Below are 20,203 nucleotides of genomic sequence, written 5' to 3'. Positions count from 1 at the left end.
GAAAAATAAAAATACAATGTTGTAAATTAGAGCATATCCTTTTTTTTAAAACATTTTGTTTCGGAAAAACAGACTCGAAGTTCATCGGATATTGTATTTCACACGTGATCTCGGCTCATTATATATTTGTATCAGCAATATTAGCTTGTATGCTTAATAAAATAATAGATAAGTAATGAGAATAAACACCTTATTTTAATATTTAGAAAATTACAACTTACAGAAACATATTATAATCACGTTTATTAAGGAAGTTATGAATAATATGGGTACCCAAAGATGCACTACTAAGGACTAGCAGGGTAAATCAATATCACTGAGTTAAATAATATTATATATACTATATAAGAAATATAAAAAATGGAGAAAGGAATAAAATAAATTTTTACTCTTTTTAATAATAACTAATATATATTTATTTTCTCGGTTTGCTTAAAGAAATTGAATAACGGTGGTAGGGGGGGGGGGTTAATACTTTATTGTCAGAAACTACTGCTATAGAAAGTCGCAGTGCAATTATTCAAGACGAGTGGCAGGGAATAGAAGATAACAGTAGTATACTCCTCCGGTGATGAGTTTTGGTAAATAGAAAATTGGATATGATCACAAAATGTTATTATTTTTTACATCATATAATTGGAAATTGGTCTAAATCAGCTTCATTTAATTTAACAAAATGTCTCATATTAATTTTCATATTAAATTTAATAAAATGGAAATAAAATAGATATTAACTTAAAATTATCAAAATTATTGTTCAATACTTAATCATTGCATTACATATAAATATAATTGAGTCGAGATTAGAGCAGGTTTGTGCATTTGACTGGTCAAATTCAATAAATGTTTTTTTTAAGACAACATTAACTTTATTTTATATATAATAGTAAAAAAATGAATCTATGTAATATTAAATTATATTATTTGAAATTCTATAATTAATGTTTCACTCTCCATGGCAGAGTCTTGTTCTGATTTATTCAATATTATCCTTCCTTAATATTTTTAATCAATCTTAGGTTATGATATACTCTTAACAACTTATTGGTTGTCAAGATCTTCAATAAATTTCCTTCTACTTATGAATATTGCCAAACCGACTATCTCACTCTTAACCATATTGATTATAACTTTTATTTTAACTTTTCCCGTATATCAAGAATAATAGTATTTTATTCAAAATATCATAATACAATAATTTTTAAGAATTTTACAATGTAATTTAATAATAATCATAAAATCTACTTTTCCATATCATAATAATCATATTATTTATTATTTAATTCCAACCAATCAACAATATGCAATCGCCTTATAATTATCTATTAAAAATTATGCAAGGCTACGACACCGACCAATTTCTTTCTGGAAATGAAGTATAACTAGGAATTGTTAGTAAGCAATTAAACATTTCTCTTAATATTTAAGGTGGGCAAAGCTGATTCCGATAACTTGAAGTCGAAATCTGATTGTTTTTTATGAAAGTTACTTCTTTCCAAACATTTTGACTATTAAATATACCGCCGCTTTAACTTCTGAAATTTATGATATCATATAAAATAGATCTTATTGGGGATCAATAAATAATCAGCAGTAGGAGCACACAAATTTGGAATGTTTTTTTTTCAAACATATTTTTAATTTTTTTCTTCAGATGGAGAAATTATAAAATCATGGAAATATTGTATTATGTGTTTTCTAACTTAAGCATCTCGTTTTTTACGTGGGCTAGAGTACGTTTGTCCCTTTGCACTTACAACAATAAATAAAGAATAAAATTTTTAATTTTTCGTCCAAAATATTTATTCATTTAATATATTATTGGCAATTTCTTTCGGACAAATATCCTACTTTTAACAGCTACTTTCAGAGATTTCTTGCATATTTATATTTGCTTCTTGCATACATAATGTAATATAAATTGACAAATAGTAATTTTCTTAAACCATGCTTTAGAAAAATTATTATATTTATTTATATATTAAGATTCAATCATATTAATAATAAGAAAAATTCTTTTATTTTTACATTTTAAAATGAAATTTTAATATTATAATATGAAAATCTTATATTTTGATATTAAATTATAACTAAATCGATGTATTGATATTGCAAATATATTTTAAAATAAATTTTAGCCTAATTAGATAGATAAACGCATTAAATATATTAGTTAATTACATCAAAATATTTATTCATTAATAACATTTATCGAGCAAACTTGCAACGTATACATATGATCATACATTGATAACAATGGATTGATATATTTATGCAAGTAATAATATCCCACCTCTCAGATATATTTTTTTTAAATAATAAAGTAAAGGACTTTCATTTAGACATAATTTTTAAATAAAAACTATTATATATTAAATTTAAATATCATATTTATGTTAAATTTGATCAATTTTACACATGTAGGAGGTCATAACTCCTAGACCAACGTTCATCTCAGTCTAGAATTTGTGATAATATAAAGCAGACTGGTATACATCTACAGAAAAAAAGTAATTTATTTTCTTCTATGGACATTTTCAGTTTTGGTTATCAATCGGGTTTCTATTTGAAATTAAATAAAGTGCATTTTCAAAAATTACCAATTTTTCGCTCTTTAAACGGTTTTAGGTGTCAAAAATATATTAAAAATCGTTTTTTTTATCTCTTCCCATTTTTCAAAATATTCTGAGTTTTATATTTTTTTGATCAGTAATATCTTGTTTTATATGCATTTTAGAAAGTGAAATATTGAGAATTTTTTTAGCAGGCGTATAACAAAGCCCCTAACCTCATCTTAAATATGCCCGCTCTCGTAAATATCATTTTAAAATAAAAAAAAATTTCCCCTACACAGCTCTCATACAAAAAAATGTATACAATATATTATGAATTTGAAAGATAAATTAGTAAAAGTTAATAATTTTTTAATTATAGATTATAATTCAAAATCTAAAATAAAAATCATTTTTATAAAAAGAAGTGAAAACCCGTGATTATTTTTAAAATATAGCCAAAGGTGTACAATAAGTGGACCTAAAGATCTCCAATAAATTTATGAGCGAGGGTAGGCCCACCTAATAATGCCCCACCCCCATAACAAAATTCGTGATACACTTATGTTTTGTAAAGTAGGTAATATTTTATTATAAATGATATTAAGGGCTATGAGACTAAGTTAAACATTAATTTAAATTTCTTACTTGTAAATTATACTACGGAGTATAAATTAAAATAAAAATTGTATAATTTTTAAGTCGATATTTATTTTTAATCTACGAACCCTGACACCTTTAAAAATATTTGATAAAAAAATTTATTAATATTTACATCCAATTTTGTGAAAAAATAGAGGAAAAAAAATGTCGAGTTAATGAATGATTATATATCAATCAAATTATGTTTAGCTTAAAAGAAAATAAATGTTTATATTTTAATTTCTATATCTATAAAATTAATTATAGCACTAATTTTAACCCATTTGCTTCAAAAAAATTCAAATAACTTTAAAAATAACGATTATGTCAATTATCACTTATCTAGAGTACATCTTCACTGAAGTTTTATTTAAACATATTGTAAATACTTATTCTAACCTATTTCGTCAAAAAATTTCAAAAAACTTTTATAATAACGATTATGACAATTGTCACTTTTCTATGGTACATCTTCACTGAATTTTTATTTAAACATGTTATCAATACTTATTTTAACCTATTTTCGTCAAAAAAATTCAAAAAACTTTAACGATTATGACAATTGTTACTTTTCCATGGTACATCTTCACTAAATTTTATTTAAACATGTTATCATTACTTATTTTAACCTATTTTCGTCAAAAAAATGCAAAAAACTTTTATAATAACGATTATGACAATTGTTACTTTTCTATGGTACATCTTCACTAAATTTTATTTAAACATGTTATCAATACTTATTTTAATCTATTTTCGTCATAAAATATCAAAAAACTTTAAAAATAACGATTATGACAATTGTCACATTAAAATATTATCCTTAAAAAGATCATATAAAATAACATCAAAAAAGTTTAATATAAATATTTAGAAAAAATTATTAAAAAAGAACCACCTCATTTAATAATAAATGATAATTTTACAAAAATGATAAAAAAAAATTATAAAAGATTTCACCTAAAAGTTTGTTTATTTATCTAATAAAATTTACAATATAATTCATCAATAAAATATATATTTACAAAGAAGATTGTAAAGATCACTAATAAATTATATTTAAAAAAACTTTTTTTAAATATATCCGGGCCGGGCCGGGCCGGGCCTTAATATTTTTTATAAAAATTTTTACATAGTTAATGGTTATAAGATTATATTATAGTTATGATTAATATAATATTGGGTGATGGTTAACACTACCTAACAACCCACAGATCGATCTAATTATTAATTTCCTGCAAATTTACTCAAAGTATTAATATATTTTTTTATAATTCATATCTAAATTTTTACAACATATTTTACCAAAACAATCAAATAAAGGAATATCTTAAATAAGCCCCAATATTCAAGTATTAATATATTTTTTTATAATTCATATCTAAATTTTTAGAATATATTTTACCAAAACAATCAAATAAAGGAATATCACTTCTTAAAGTTTGTAATTGATTTTACTTAATATAAAGCATTTTTTAATTTAAAAATTTGTTTTACACAAGTATCATTTTATTTCTCTTTTTCTCTGTCCCAAATTCAAGCAATTACGTATGTAGTCAGGGATAGATCGCAAAATGACGGAAAACTATATAAAAGATTATATTAAATTACAAGAGGCTCAGGAAGTAAATGAAATACCATCAACCAGTCAAATTACGACTGTTGTTAAACAAACTGAATTGTTTTATGATAAATGGGGCGATGGTAATTCTGGTAATATGTCAATACCCAATAATGAATATTATAATTACATAAATAATAGATAAAACATTTAAGGTGGATAATTTGTTAGTGGTGGGCGGCTCATCAAAGCGAATTTCCAATTTTAGCGAAATTGGCAATTCCTGCTTTAAGTGCAAGCTGTGAGCGGAATTTTTCCACTACTGGGAGAATTCTTGAAGAAAGAAGAAGCAATCTTCAACCTGAAAAGGTAGATATGCTTCTCTTTCTTCATGATAATTTGTGAATTTTTAATATCTTTCTTGAGTATAGGGTTTCGTCAATCATGCTGGTTTTTTACTTTGCAAACTGTCAAATATTTATTGCATTTATTATATTTACCTTGAATCATGAAAGTTTTTAATCCAACATTTTTCATTATTTTTTTTCACAATATTATATAATACAATTATCTTCTTTTGTTAAAAATTTATATTATAAAATAAATTATATTAATATTGTGTAATTAGATTATATTTTTAAAATACTATTTATAATACATGCATTTTTTTAAATAGCGATTTATTTTTATTTTATAAATTAAATAGTAAATTAAATACAATATATTATATTCTCAAAATATTTTCCATTTTTATAAATTAAATATTAGTTTTATTTTTTTTAAATGTAATATAAAATATAGTATATGACAAATATTATTACCATTTTTATGAATATTAGATTTATTTTTATAAATGCAATATAAATTATAGTATATGCTCAAAATATCCATTTTTATAAATAACAGTTTTATAATTTTTATAAATTCAATATAATATTCTCAAAATATTAGCTTTTTACATGCATTTTTTAAATAATAAGGGATAATACTCGCTGAAAAATATGGTAAAATACCTCATAGGTGTATTTTTGTATATACCAGGTCGAATATAATTTTAAAAAATTCCGAGCCGGGCCTGAAATTTTTAAATCCGGGCCGGGTCGGGCCATAAAAATTTTTTTTAAAATATCCGGGCCGGGCCTAAAAAATTTAAAACCGGGCCGGGCCGTGCAAATGGTACCTCTGCAGGTTTATTACATTTACATGAGCAGCATATTATTTTTTTTATTAAAAAAACATCAAATAAATAAATTTATTTTCATTTCAAAATATAATTAAATCATATCATGTTTATTTGTTGATAATAATAAAATATTTACATTAAATATAAATAAAATAAATTAATAATAATTAATGCTAGGTAAGGCATCGATGCAGAATTTTTAACTAATTTATATTTGGCCGATTTATTCACCTAAAATCTCGGCTAAGCCGTTTTGTAGTCGACTAATCGAGATCGTTAATAGATGTTCAAACCTTTCTGTCATCTATGAACAAATTTTCAGGCCTGCGTAATATTTTTTAGCTGGCAATTCTAAACCATCTAGCCGTTTAACATTATTTAAAAATAATTATAATATATTTTTAAATAAAAATATGCATAACATTATTTATTCCAGTAAATTTATTATATATATATTAGAATTTTTAAAAAATACATTCTTCTTATACCCTAATAAAGAGAAAATATATTGTAACTATTTTTATTTATAACGCCCTCTGTAAATGATTTTTATATTCTTCCTAAATTCATTATCTTATCTAGCACATTGGTCATAGACCTGCCAATGAGCGAACGTGAATTATGAAGGCCCACCCTTCATAAAATTATGCCAATTTTTTTTCAAGGATACCGACAAACCTTCTACCCAGATGAAACTAAATTAATGAGTGTAACTAAACCTATGTCATAGTAAATAATTTGATTTAGTAGAAAGAAAGTATTTTAGAATAAGAAATAAAATATAGAAATACTGTTTAAAGTATTCCAAATACAATTGTCAAAATATTAAACTAAATTAAAAACTTTAAGAGATACTTTATCATTTTACAATAAAATTTAAATTCTTATTTCCCTCATTAATATTTTTACTTAAATATATTGGTAATAAACATATATGTTTCATTGTTCAAAATTAGGGTCTTCTCAAAATACTTTTTTATATTTTACCAGTAATATAACAGAAGATAATTTTAAAATAAATTTGGGTTATTTCTTAAGGAGAATTTTGAAAGCTGCAGAATGATATATAATTTGTGACTTTGTGGACTAAAAAAAATCTAGGTAATTTAGTATTCATTAAAATAAATTAATGCTCTCATTGAAATTTGAAAGCCCATAAATATGCAGATATTTGAACTAGAGCTTTAAAATTTTGATTTATATGAAATATACACACTATATAACCAATAGCAGTTTCATTTATTTTAAAGAGTCATCTAAAATCTTATTTTTTTGGTGAATTTATCATGCAATGTCCCTTATTATAATTTGACAAATGTTCTTGTTAAAATGTATAAAATCAATAATTTTATTATATAACATTATCATTTATATAAATTAAATTATCTATAAATCACAATTAATGGAAATTTTTAAAAATATATAATTATGTTACAAAGCTTTCATATCATAAAATAGGCAAAATAAATTAAATTTAAAATGGAAATTGATGTCAAAGTCGAATGTAAAAATACATTGTAAATTTAACCCTGCAGTGAATTTATTATAAAAAACCCTATAAAAAATTTATTAATTTGTATTTAAATGTCATCATTGGTTTTTTTCTTTCTAGATCTAAATCTACATACTATTTTATCACAAAGATCTAAAATATTTGAGGATTTGAGTAATTTTTCATTCAAAAATTTGTATCCAACATTTTTTTCAATAATTCTGGTAGGGATTAAATAGTCAATTAACTCTTTATCATCTGGTATAGGAGAATTTGGAACCACAAATGAGGCATGATGTAAATCCCCATTTATGTTGTCTTCAGCCAATATTATTTTAAATAAATGAGTCGGAACTGCAACATTATTTTCACCAATTACCTATAATTTTTAATATATTATCCAAATTAGAAATAGCATTTTACTTCATATTTTATAAATTTTTTTTGATTCTCAAATTCATTTGGAAGAAAAATTGGACCTGTTATGACTCTAATTTCTTTATATTTCAAAACAAGTTTTCTACAAAATCCTTCAAATTTATTCCAAAATTTTGCATTGTTAACAAAGTCCTGGGGTACAATATTTGTCAAGTAAAACGATTCATCCATATATTGCTTAAGTAAAAATAAATTTTGTAAAAGTTAAATTATTTTAATAATAGCACATGAAGACAATCTAAAATTTATTAGTAATATACACATCCTAATTAGATTACCTGATTGTTTTTGTGATTTCCTGCAGCACTCATATGACCCCTAGACCAACCAGATTTTTTGTAGTCATCATTAGTTGCAGAAAAATCTTGAAGAACTCTAGGATCTGGGCGGAACTTATTGTCATCTCTTTTAGCTTGACCTACCAATAATAAGTTATATATCACTTTAGTTTATTATACCAAATATTTTATCCTTTGTTATAACTTCAGCTACCCAAAATGGTATTTTACGTGAAGCATCATAAGCTAAAACATGGTTTTTATATGTGAGTATATTAGGAGGATGTATGGGTAAACCATATTTGAAAATATATTTTGCTCTTCGTTTTGTAACCCATTCATCTAATATAAACAAAATAAATCAAATTTAAAAAATTTATACTAAAACTATCATATGAGAATATAAGGCTAAATGTTAAAGCTGCAACACTCGAACTAATAACCACACCAGTTATAAACCCATTAAAATATGGTGTACTTAGGTTTTTCTAAAATTTCAAAAATAATTTCATGTTTTTGAGAAAGCATACCTTGAGGATAACAATTTTATTTAGCATTAATCCACTAAATGTGTGAATAAATTAAATAGGGTTATAAATGGAAAATAAACAAATAATAATATAAAGGTAAATGAAAATGTGATAAATAACTTAATTAGTAGATATTTCATAAAAATAATTATATAATATCAAAGGGTAGTTAAGCATAATGGATTTATAATTATTCACTGATTAGATTGTATTTATACCATTAGAATTCTATAAAAGAGAAAAATCTATATTTTATTTTTTTGAGAAGTTTAATTTCAAGCAGGAATTCGACTGTTAGTTATAGATGGAGTTGAAAATTAGTTCTAGGCTTTTCTTCCTCAGCAATATTTAATTCACAAAAGAATGAGATACTTATTTAGTTGCTCATTATCTAATATATTTTGTCAGAAGAAAGATTATAAGGGAACTTCCATCTATCACTTCTATAATCTATATCCGTCTAAGAGCGGTTTAAGGTTTTAAGTATCAATTTGGCCAACAATTAACATCAGATCATTTTCAATAGTTCACCATTTGTGTTATGTAATCACATCTGCATAATGTTAATTGTGAGCTCCATGTATTTCAAAAACAGGCAAGTAGCACCCTATTTTCCAAGAATTAGGACACAATTTTTTAAAAAATTGGTCCTGTTATTTTATTTAAATAAAGTTTAAAAAAAATAATATTTTAGTTTTATATTAAAATAATCATAATACGAACCTATTTCATTTTAACATTTATAGGAACCAGAACCCTTTTTAAAATGACAAAGAACAGGAATCCGTTATAATCAGCGTCATATTGAGTGGGTGGGGTCACTTTGCATCCCATTTTTCCTGAGGGGAGTAGGAGGTAGGATAAATTTATTGGGGGATTAATTTTTAGATGAAATAGGACAAAATTAAAAATTTATAATGTTTATAGGCCTATTATAATACAATGATATTGCTGATCATCAACCTTCATATATTTCAAACAATCATAAACATCATTTTCCAAATAAAACTTTCTGCTATTGCAATTTAAAAGGATCAAACATCTTCAAAAAACTCATATTCATGTCATACAATATGCTAGGTGGCGAAAAATGTTTGGAAGGGGGGGGGGGGTAAGCATAAGTTTTTGAGGGGGTTTAGCATCTAGTGGAAATCTTTTCATGTAGATACAGATTACAACACAATCAGAACCCCATTTGGTCCATATTTCAAAGCTGATTACAACTGTATTTAATTTTGTTTATATAATTAGATATAAAACTACATTCAGGATGTTGTCGTCAGCCTCCACGTAATTTATTTTAGCCCGCCTGCGCCTTTTCGCACAAATTATCAATCTCACCTTCCAATATTGATAGGCTAATGATAGATACTACCAAGTCAACGTATAGCATTTTTTTAAATACCAACCTAATTTGCTAAATACCGACCAAAATTTACTAAAATGAAATAAGATTTTTATTATTTAACATATATTATAACGGAATAATGTGGTCGAGTCCGGCCTCCTATATATATCATTCCCCCAAGGACGGAACCACCAAATTGTATTAGGATAAATAATATGATCTTTGCTGGGATACGAACTCAAAACATAATTGATAAGCGACGCTCTTGCCGACTAGGCCATATACACTTTCCAAAATTCACGATTTTTTAAATATATATTATAAATAAATGTAAGTACCTATCTAAATGAAAAATAAACAAAATACTATTTAATAGGTACTACCTTAAGGCAACCTATCTATTTATTATTTGGCTTGCGCAGAAGTCTTGAAATTAGATTTTGGCTACCCATTAAAAATTATAAAAATATTAATCAAATGAAAGCCCATGTGTAAACCATAAAAATTAGAAAATTACAGATCCGAAAACACTAGTCTCTTTTAAAAGATTATAAAATAAACTGATATGCCCAAAATCTCTACCAGCTTTCCAATAATTTAAATCGGATGTCTTAGAATGTTATTCAATTGGTCTCTCGAGACCAAAATTTTGTCATCGTTAAATTGTATATATTTATCAGGGTATCAACCCGATGGTAGCCTGTTTCCGTTCCGTTCCATTCCAGTTTTTGGTTTTAAATTTTAAAACCGGTTAGTTCTATTTCGGTTCATTCCGGTTTACAGTTTCCCCATTTCGTTCTGGTTTTTATGTTTTAGATTTTTATAATTAATCATCATCTCATATAATTTTGATGACATCTGATATTCTAAAATATTTTTTTTAAAAATAATAACCAAACAAATATTAAAGAAAATATATGAAAAAATTACAAATAAAAAGATGTAGGGAGACTGGGGAGCGTTCTGAGCCCTAAAAAACAAACGTCTATATATTACTTTATAATATTCAACAAATAATATATAATTTTATTCCACTTATTTACTTTTATGCTATACATAAAAATAATTTCTTTAAAAATTATATTTTTTTAACAGTATTAATTTTTCGGAAATTTTTTTGGGAAAGGATGAAGTATAGCGAGGTAGGATAAGATTTCTCGTGAGGTGCTTTTGAACTGCAAAATATTGATCATTTTTTCAATAAAGAAATGATATATATATTTATCTTATTGCAACATCTTTATTGATAAAAATAACCCTAGTGGAAAATAGTTATAAAAAATTAGTAAAATTTATTGACAATTTAAAAATAAAGAATGGATTAAAATTACTAGATCCATGTGCCCAAAAAGAGCATTTCAAAAAAAAGACCTATAAATAATTTAGATGCTAATAGGCAATTGTATAATTTAGTTTCTTACCCCTTCTTGAATATTTGTATTGATGTAGACAATTTAAAATATTGTTATCTCATTAATCTTGATTTATATCTTTTTACTGGTCCATAACTTAAATTTGTTTCCGCCTTAACGGCTATCAAGTACGGATTTTCATTAAATATATTCAAGATTTCACAATTGATAGTTGTTTTTTTTCTATTATAATTTTTTGCCATATTCAAATTTTCAATAAATTTTAAAAATTCCTTATCTTTAATATTTAATTTTTTGGTTATGTAAACTAGAGATCTGGCTTGGGTACGGGTTGGGCCTATTTTTTAAAAAAAATCGGGTTCGGGCTTGATATATTTTAAAATAAATCTAGTCTGGTCGGGCCTTGGAATCTTTTTAAAAATATTTAAATTTATCAATTATATGTTGAATTTTATTTTATTTATAGAAACTAGACTTCATATTCATATAACATATATCTTTTATTTTGAGTAATTATAAGAATCAATTTCTATGTTTAAATAGATTCGGGCCGGGCCGACATGACTTTAATATTTCCGGCCGGGCTAGCCTGAAAAATTAGACCCGATGCAGATCACTAATGTAATATTTTTTTTATTCAAATAAAGAATTTTAAAAAGAATTTCTTTTATATAAGATAGTTAAATTAAAAACTTTTTTATTTATTATTTTTTTTGAGAAATTACAACATTTAAAAATAGGTTTTGGGTATAAATCATATACTGTGTTTTAATTTTATATGTGATCCGATATTAAAAAATTTTATAGCCACATATGCATAATATAGTTATACAATATTTAGTTAAAAAATTAAACGTTAGTGTTGAACTCTAGAAGAAGACTCCAAGGCTTGCCAAAATCTGGGGCTCATAGATATCCGGTCTCCTACTAATTTTTTTTAAAATTAGACCCAAAAAATAAATAAATATTATTTTAACCGTTATGAACCGGGTTAAACCGGTAAGATGATATTTATAACATTTCAGTTTTCTCTTTTCAAAATTCTCTTGTAGCGGTTACGGTTCGGTAGATAATAACGGGTTATTTCTGGTTTCCGATTCGGCTCGATACCTTAATATTTATTTGAGCAGCATCGATTTATTTTAAATTAATTAAACGCGTCAAACTTGGTAAATTAATTTTCATTGCTTTTTAAAATTAATAATGGGCTTGTGTATATTAAAATGACACAATTCTAAAATACGACTATTCTTATGTAAATTTTCTTGGCCTCAATGATTACATCCTCAATTGTGAAAAAAAAATGTAATATGACATATATTTTCAAAACCACAAACAATTGTTTCAAGAATAAATATTGTAGCTAGAGATTTTTGAAAATTTAGATGTTATAAACTTGTAAACATCGTACATAATCAGAGACATGCGGGTCAATCCCGGGCCCTAAACACAGGCCAGATTTAAATTTTTTTCTAATATACCCGGGCCAGGCCTAAATTTTAAAAAAAATACCTTATATATTTCAAAACCGAATATTTAAAATCGCCATTATTAGGCTATAAAAATTAAAAATAAATGTAATATATTTTTAAAAAAATGCGGTCCCTACAAATGGTACCTTCAGGTCTCTGAACATAATATAATATTTTAGCAAAATGGTTCTACAAAAACATTTTAGCACTAAATAAACCCTTTTAAAAATGAATCACGCTATTAGGATTTAATAAATCTATATTATACATATAATTTCGCTCTATAATTTTATCTGCCACAGTTTAAGTTCTTTAAAATTTTAAAAGAGGGTTCAGGTTACGATTTCGAGTGTAATATCTCCAAATGTGGAAATATAATAAGTTGTATAAATATTCCCATAAATCACGAAATTTGAAGCCCTCCTCTCTCTAGATTTGATATACCAATTAATTTTTGGTATAGTCTGATATATGTTTTTTTTGACTAAGTCATGAATCGAAAAAAAAGAGCACTTACAAAACGTACATGATTTATCAAAAAAAAATTGTAAGAATTGCATGTTTAAAAAAAACAAGGTTAAACAATAATTAAATTTTAAAATGCCAACTATATAAGAAAGATTTTAAAATGGCCTCAATATTTTAGCCAAAATAATATTATGTAAGCCTTGAGATATAGCTCAAAAGTGATAGAAAGGTGAGCCCCCATTTGCCAAATCTCGAGACTCACATATTATTATTTTGGGTTGAAATCTTAATCAGGTCTTTTTTTAAAAATTCGAGTTTTACAGCACTACATAAGAATTAGTGAACTGCATCGGGCCTAATACCAAACGCGGCCCGACCTGACCGGAAGTTTTTTATTTGTCCCGAAAAGCCAACCCGAAATAAAAGTTATTTGTCCGCCAGGCCTGGATCGGCCCGAATTTATTTAAATTTATCGTAAAAGAAAATATTATACGAATAAAAAATATTGGCGCCTTATTTCTTGCAAAATTTTTTAAAATACATTAATTTATTTTATAAATTTAAATATTATTTAAACTAACCCGTACCCGACCCAGCCTGAACCAAAAAGTATTGATATAATAAATCAGCTCTTAAATTTTTTTGTTGAAGTTTTTTTTAAAAAAATTTTCGATAATATCCATTTAGTGTTGTTAAACAACTTGATTTCGCTAATTCGAAATTAAGATTTTAACCAACATAATATTGGGCAAGTCTCGAGGTTTCGTTAATAGATATCCAAAACCTTTCTACCATCTATGAGCTAAATCTCTAAGCTTGCATAGTATTTTTTTTTGCTAAAATATTAGACTACTAACCATTTTTTTAAATCGAGCCGTTTAACAATAACTACAAGGGATTCCCATTGTATCTTAAATGTTTATGTTTATGGGGATCATCATATTTAATTAAATGAATAATCTTAACCATGGGGGCTGTAAATTTTTTTAAAGAAAATTTGATGTTTAAAATAGTAAATGTACCAATATTATCTCTTTTGTAAACTAATTCAATAGAGGCGAGAGCCCCGCTGCTCCTAAGAAGTCGGCGCCTATGAATCAGCTTATCATTTGAAATATAAAAATAAACATAATCCATAAATAAAGTAAGATTATATTTTATTTACTTTTTCGTCTTATCGATGTATAATTTAATGGATTTATTTGGAATGATTTTACGAAATTCGCGATCATTTAAAATTAAAAATATTAAACAATAGCGGTTGATAACAATCATTTTTTTTAAGAAATAGTTGCAATCAAAAATGATTTTAATTTATTGGCTAAATATGACAAATAAGTTATATTAGAATATTTGTACTTATTATTAAACATATGGGACTATATATATATATAAAAGTTTTTTTTAAAACTAAACTAAACAAGCCAAATATAATTTTATTTTTATAAAATTATTTTTAAAAATGGAATTGTGGTAAAGAAATTTCAAGGCTAATATAACTATTATTTTTATTTATTTTTTTATAAAAAACTTTGTCAAAACCATTAAAGCATTAAAATGCATATGAATGTGTTGTAGAATATAATGTATTATAATATTACAATAGCGGTAGCTAACAGGTAAAAAAAAAAATTTGGCCTCAAAATAAATTAAAATATTTTTTTTTAAAAAAAGCAATCTCTTTAAATGATATTATTATGTGAAATATGTCCGAAATAGTGATGCAAAGTCGATAGCCGATTTTTAAAAACGGCTAACTCAATATTTTAGCCAAAAAAATATTACCTAAGCCTCAAGATTTCGCTAATAGATATTCAAACCTTTGTGCTATCTATGGGCAAAATATTCAGACTTGTATTTTCCTGAATAAAATACTGAGTTAGCCTTTTTTAAAAATTGGCTCAAATGGAGTGATTTTACATCAAAGTATAAACTAGGCTTTCCCAATAAGAAAAATCTTCTTTTTGTTGTTTAATTTCGTGTAAACAAAAGAAATTAGATGCCTTGAATAAATTGAAATTTGAGTTATTCAAGAGTCCATAAAAATATTGTAACCAGGGATTGAAACCTCTCTTTAAATTTGGTGGGTTCAAGTTCAGGGGGTTCAAGAGTTGAGATTTTAGAAAGGGTTCAGGTACGGGTTCAAATTTGGTAAACGCTGCAGAGGGGTTCTGTTCAAAATATCTTAAAGTTGATAATTAGTTTTGAGTGTTTTTCCCTGAATATATTTATATTTAAAATAATGCATCAAATATTCAATATTTAACAAAAACAAATAAAATAAAATAAAATAATTGTAACATTTTTTTAAAAACTCTAGATATATCTAACAACCTTCATTCAATTTTGCATTTTATTTATACCATCTAATAATTATAACAATCATCTTTCAATAATTTAAGCATACCATTTTGTTTACTTATTTATTTGTGATTTTGGCATAGGAAATTATTAATATTTTTTAATCATCTCCAAATTCAAGGAACATAACACTCAATAAAGATTTTCATTTATTTTGCCGTATAATTTTGTTATTCAAATATGGTGAGAAAAAAAATGCACTTATTGTTGTTAAAAGGCTCGATTTTAAAAAATGGCTTATTCAAGATTCAAAAAATATTTCGCAAGCTTGAAGATTTTACTCATCGTTAACAGAAAGATTTTGATATCCATTAAATAATTCTCGGGCCATGAGCGTATCTAAGATTTTTAGGGGGGGGGGGGGTATTAGGTTAAAGTTTCCCCCATAAATATTATTTAAGATCTTTAGGTCGCTTATTGAAGGCTTTTGGCTATAATAGATTTTTATAAAAATAATTTTGAGTTTTAACTTTTTTTTTATTAAAATGTTTTTTTACTAAAAATTTTAAATTATAGTCGTTATTTTAAAAAGTTATTAACTTTTATTAATTTTTCTTTCAAACTCTTCCTTAATAATTATATAAATTGTATATTTTTTGGGTGATGGAGTAGAGGTGGGGGTGGCGGGTTTATTAGCATAAGAGGATATATATTTTTAAAAACACACTTTAATATTCTTTAGAGCTTGTTATTTAATTTTGAAACTCTCATTTTGATGGAATTCTATTCCAAAATGTATAGAAGAGCAACTCTATGAATCTCAAGCAATTTCGCCATAAAATTTTGTTAATTTTTTTAATTTATATGAAAAATCTATATTATTGAAATAATCACTCTACCCTTCCCTTTTTATACATGATTAATATCGATGTTGTCTCATCCAAAAAACCTGGAACTCTAGCCTGGAAAAGCTTGGTTTAGCACCTGGGAGCTAGATTGAATTGCGTATCATGCCGGTATCTTTCAATCTCCAAAGGCAAGAAATTCCTTCATTGTCTATAAAGTCATAGACGTATTCCTCGAAGCACTTTGCGTAATAATACTATTGTGACAAGTTTTAAAGAACAAGCCCTACTTACCTAAAATCGTGACAATATTATTTGACCTTCGGACCTCAGAGTCTGGTCTCTTATAAGAACTTGAGAGGCTCATCGTATAAAACAGTGGCTAGACCTAGATCGGGCCATCTTTCTATTGGTTCTCGGGAAACTAATATTTGAAATGTTAATCATAAAATTTTGCAATTTTTTTCTGAAATCTATAATATATATAGATTGTTATATCCTTTTCTGAGATGTGAATCTTATATTATTCTTGTGAAATAAATAAGATATACAATTTTATAAAGATAAATATTTATACCTACACAAATGAGATGTGTTTCGTATTATACTTTTTAAATAAATAAGATATATAATTTAATAAAGATAAATAATTAACCCACTTCAATTCACAAATTTATTTATTATTTCTAAAAAATTTAAAAAAAAAATATAGAATGCTCAAGAATTAATTTATAAAAAGGCTAAATTGTTTGTTAATTTATATTTTATGAGTGACCATCTTGCCCCGTTCCTATCCTCGACGCCAACGGTAGACATTTTATTATAAAAAAAAATAACTATGACAATGAGAGCGACCACTATTTCGTTTAGAATCAAAACAGAAACGCGAAAAATAATTTTTATAAAAGCTAGGAGTAAATATTGACACTTTGGGAAAAATATGAAAGAAATATTTTTTTATTGGATCGAAGGGAGGGAAGGTGTTACTCAACGGATGAATAACTCTCATTCAATTTAAATACTTTTTTTATAATTTGCGCATAGAAGCAAATGCGGATAGAAAATTCTTTTTACAAAAAATTTATCGCATTCGAATATTGTTAACTATTAAAAATCTGAATTTATAAGGTTTATTTTGTAATACAAAATTAGTCAAAATAAATATTTGATATGGCACCATTTTTGTTTATAAATTGATCTGAGTAGAATCCCTAAATAAAAGAATCACCAAAAATTTTATTCCTAAACAATACAATTTAATAATTATTGATATGTTAAACTAATTCCAATATTTCATCCATTTTTTCTTTAAGGAAATATTATGGGATTAAATATATTACTTCTATATTCATTGATTGCAAATATTATCCTCATTTATTACATTTTAATCTCGGTCTATAAGACATACAGAGGTAATATTATTTGTATTTATATAAAAATTTAACAGCAAGTAAATATTTAATATCCACCAGAGACCTGCAAAGTTACCATTCGCATAACCTGGCCCGGATTTTTTTAAAATATATTACAATTTTTTTTTATAGCTAATACTGACGATTTCTAATATTTGGTTTTAAAATATTCGGCCTGGCCAGAATATTTTTTTTAAAATTTAAAGGCCCAGCGCGGGTATATTTAAAAAAATGAAAATAAAATACGGCCCGGGGCCGGTCTCGGATGAACACTATAAAAAAAATTATTTGTTGCCTAATTGGTTTTATAATCAGGGAGGGATAATCTATAAAAAAAATGTATTTGAATATAAATATAAAGAAAAAAATCTTCAAAAAATTTTTGATCTATTAAAAAATAAATTTGATTTCATATTGGAAGATTTTTTATGAATGAAAATACATAAGATTTACTAATAAAAGATTTTGTCATATATCTAGGCAAAAAAAATTTGATCAAAAATAATATCAAACGAATGCTGAAAATAAACCCACGTAGAATGGGCTGACTGGCTAAAAACCCGAGCATTGCAGATCTTTAAAAGAATTTCTGAACATAATTTTCAAGCTTAATTAATGCATGATATAATTATTATTATAATAATAAAGTGGCGTAGAAAATGGGATGGGAGGGGTGTAGAATATTTAGGGTTGCAAACATCTCTTCCCTCATGGAATATGATTAGGTAAAATTTTGTATTTTTTATAATATACTTTTATGATATCAATAAAAATATGCTTTAATTTCTTCTAAATTGATAGACCCCAATTCCCTAATTTTGTAATTTATATAAAATAATCTCAGAAAATTTATTTCTTCTTCTATTTAAAAAAAAAAGGTACACCTAAACACCAAACAAATATAAATAGATACTAAAGGCACATTTCACTTTTTAATACTTATTTTCATAAAATATTTTTTATAAATTTACATCTAAAAAATTGAAAAAAGGGACGCTTCCCAATCACGCTAAATTCGTATGGGATTGATGTTTGACGTTTTCTATATCCAATTGTAAAAGCGCACTTAGTATTAGTGTTGTTTCACAACAATTGCTCCACCATAGCACTTGAGGATATAAAATTATTTATTATAATCTTTTCCAATTTCACCGTAACCAATCCATTTTATTTTGGTATCACATTTTCCAAAGATACTACTTTGACTACTTTTATGCTACCGCTACTAAATTACAAAAACAAGGCTATAACCAGAGATAACCAGAATTCTGTATTAAAATACGATCAAAAGTTATTTCTTTAAGATGAGGATATGCTATTTTTTAAAAGATGTATATATTTCGTTTAGTTATTTTTTTTTATTATATTTTCTTTAGTGATTCTATATTTTCTGTTCAATTTTGAATCTTATTTTGCTAATACATTTTTATTTATTCCGCTTATCAAAAGGGATTGAAGCATTGAACTAAAATGTATAACTTGCTGAGACCCTGCATATTAGCCTTAGCCTTACAACTAGAACTTTCAAATGTTTAGCAAGTTTTATGCTTAGAACTGCGTCTTATGAGATTCAGATTCATAAAAATTAATTCTTAAAGATATAACCCGATTCAAAATTTGAGATTTTACCTATTTTACTTCAATATCTTTTAAGTAAGTCGAAAGGACAAATAATATCTATGATCGTTAGAATCATTCTTAATGTATGTAAGATACAATTGATTTTTAAATCGCAATTTAAATCCAATATATAAAAATCAACCAAAGACCTGCAGTTATAGTTTTAACTATTCCTTCAGCTTCTGTTTATTGATTTTAAAATGTACCTAATACGCAATAATTATTGATGTATAAGTTTCAGGTTAATGCATCTAGAATTCTGAAAAATTATGGCGAGGCACTTTTATATCATACATAAAACAAAACAAAACAAAACAAATACAATAAAATAAAATAAAATAAAATTAAAATAAAATAAAATAAAATAAAATAAAATAAAATAAAATAAAATAAAATAAAATAAAATAAAATAAAATAAAATAAAATAAAATAAAATAAAATAAAATAAAATAAAATAAAATAAAATAAAATAAAATAAAATAAAATAAAATAAAATAAAAATAAAATAAAATAAAATAAAATAAAATAAAATAAAATAAAATAAAATAAAATAAAATGAAATAAAATAAAATAAAATAAAATAAAATAAAATAAAATAAAAATAAAATAAAATAAAATAAAATAAAATAAAATAAAATAAAATAAAATAAAATAAAATAAAATAAAATAAAAATAAAATAAAATAAAATAA

The 20,203-nt window shown here is 25.0% G+C and overlaps 1 protein-coding gene across 2 annotated transcripts; it reads right to left on the bottom strand.

Moving 5' to 3' along the window:
• Positions 1-7,369: 7,369 nt before the first annotated feature.
• Positions 7,370-14,701, bottom strand: LOC135927595 (nuclease EXOG, mitochondrial-like). Of its 2 annotated transcripts, XM_065463684.1 has the most exons (6): positions 8,674-8,707; positions 8,532-8,631; positions 8,324-8,485; positions 8,144-8,283; positions 7,851-8,042; positions 7,370-7,806 (listed from the first exon to the last, which is right to left on the bottom strand). In XM_065463684.1, exons 1-6 carry the CDS (start codon positions 8,698-8,700, stop codon positions 7,516-7,518), a joined length of 912 nt encoding a protein of 303 aa, XP_065319756.1. In that variant the 5' UTR covers positions 8,701-8,707; the 3' UTR covers positions 7,370-7,515. The 2 variants fall into 2 exon arrangements, with proteins under 2 accessions (XP_065319756.1, XP_065319757.1); XM_065463685.1 differs by lacking the exons at positions 8,532-8,631; positions 8,674-8,707 and adding an exon at positions 14,500-14,701 and having other exon boundaries at positions 7,372-7,806.
• Between the last annotated feature and the right edge of the window lie 5,502 nt (positions 14,702-20,203).

This window comes from Gordionus sp. m RMFG-2023, chromosome 3 (genome assembly GCF_954871325.1).
Source record: "Gordionus sp. m RMFG-2023 chromosome 3, tfGorSpeb1-WG-v2, whole genome shotgun sequence".
Lineage (NCBI taxonomy): Eukaryota > Metazoa > Nematomorpha > Gordioida > Chordodea > Parachordodidae > Gordionus > Gordionus sp. m RMFG-2023.
The sequence above is the reverse complement of the archived record's forward strand: the minus strand, read 5'-3'. Positions and strand labels throughout refer to the sequence as shown.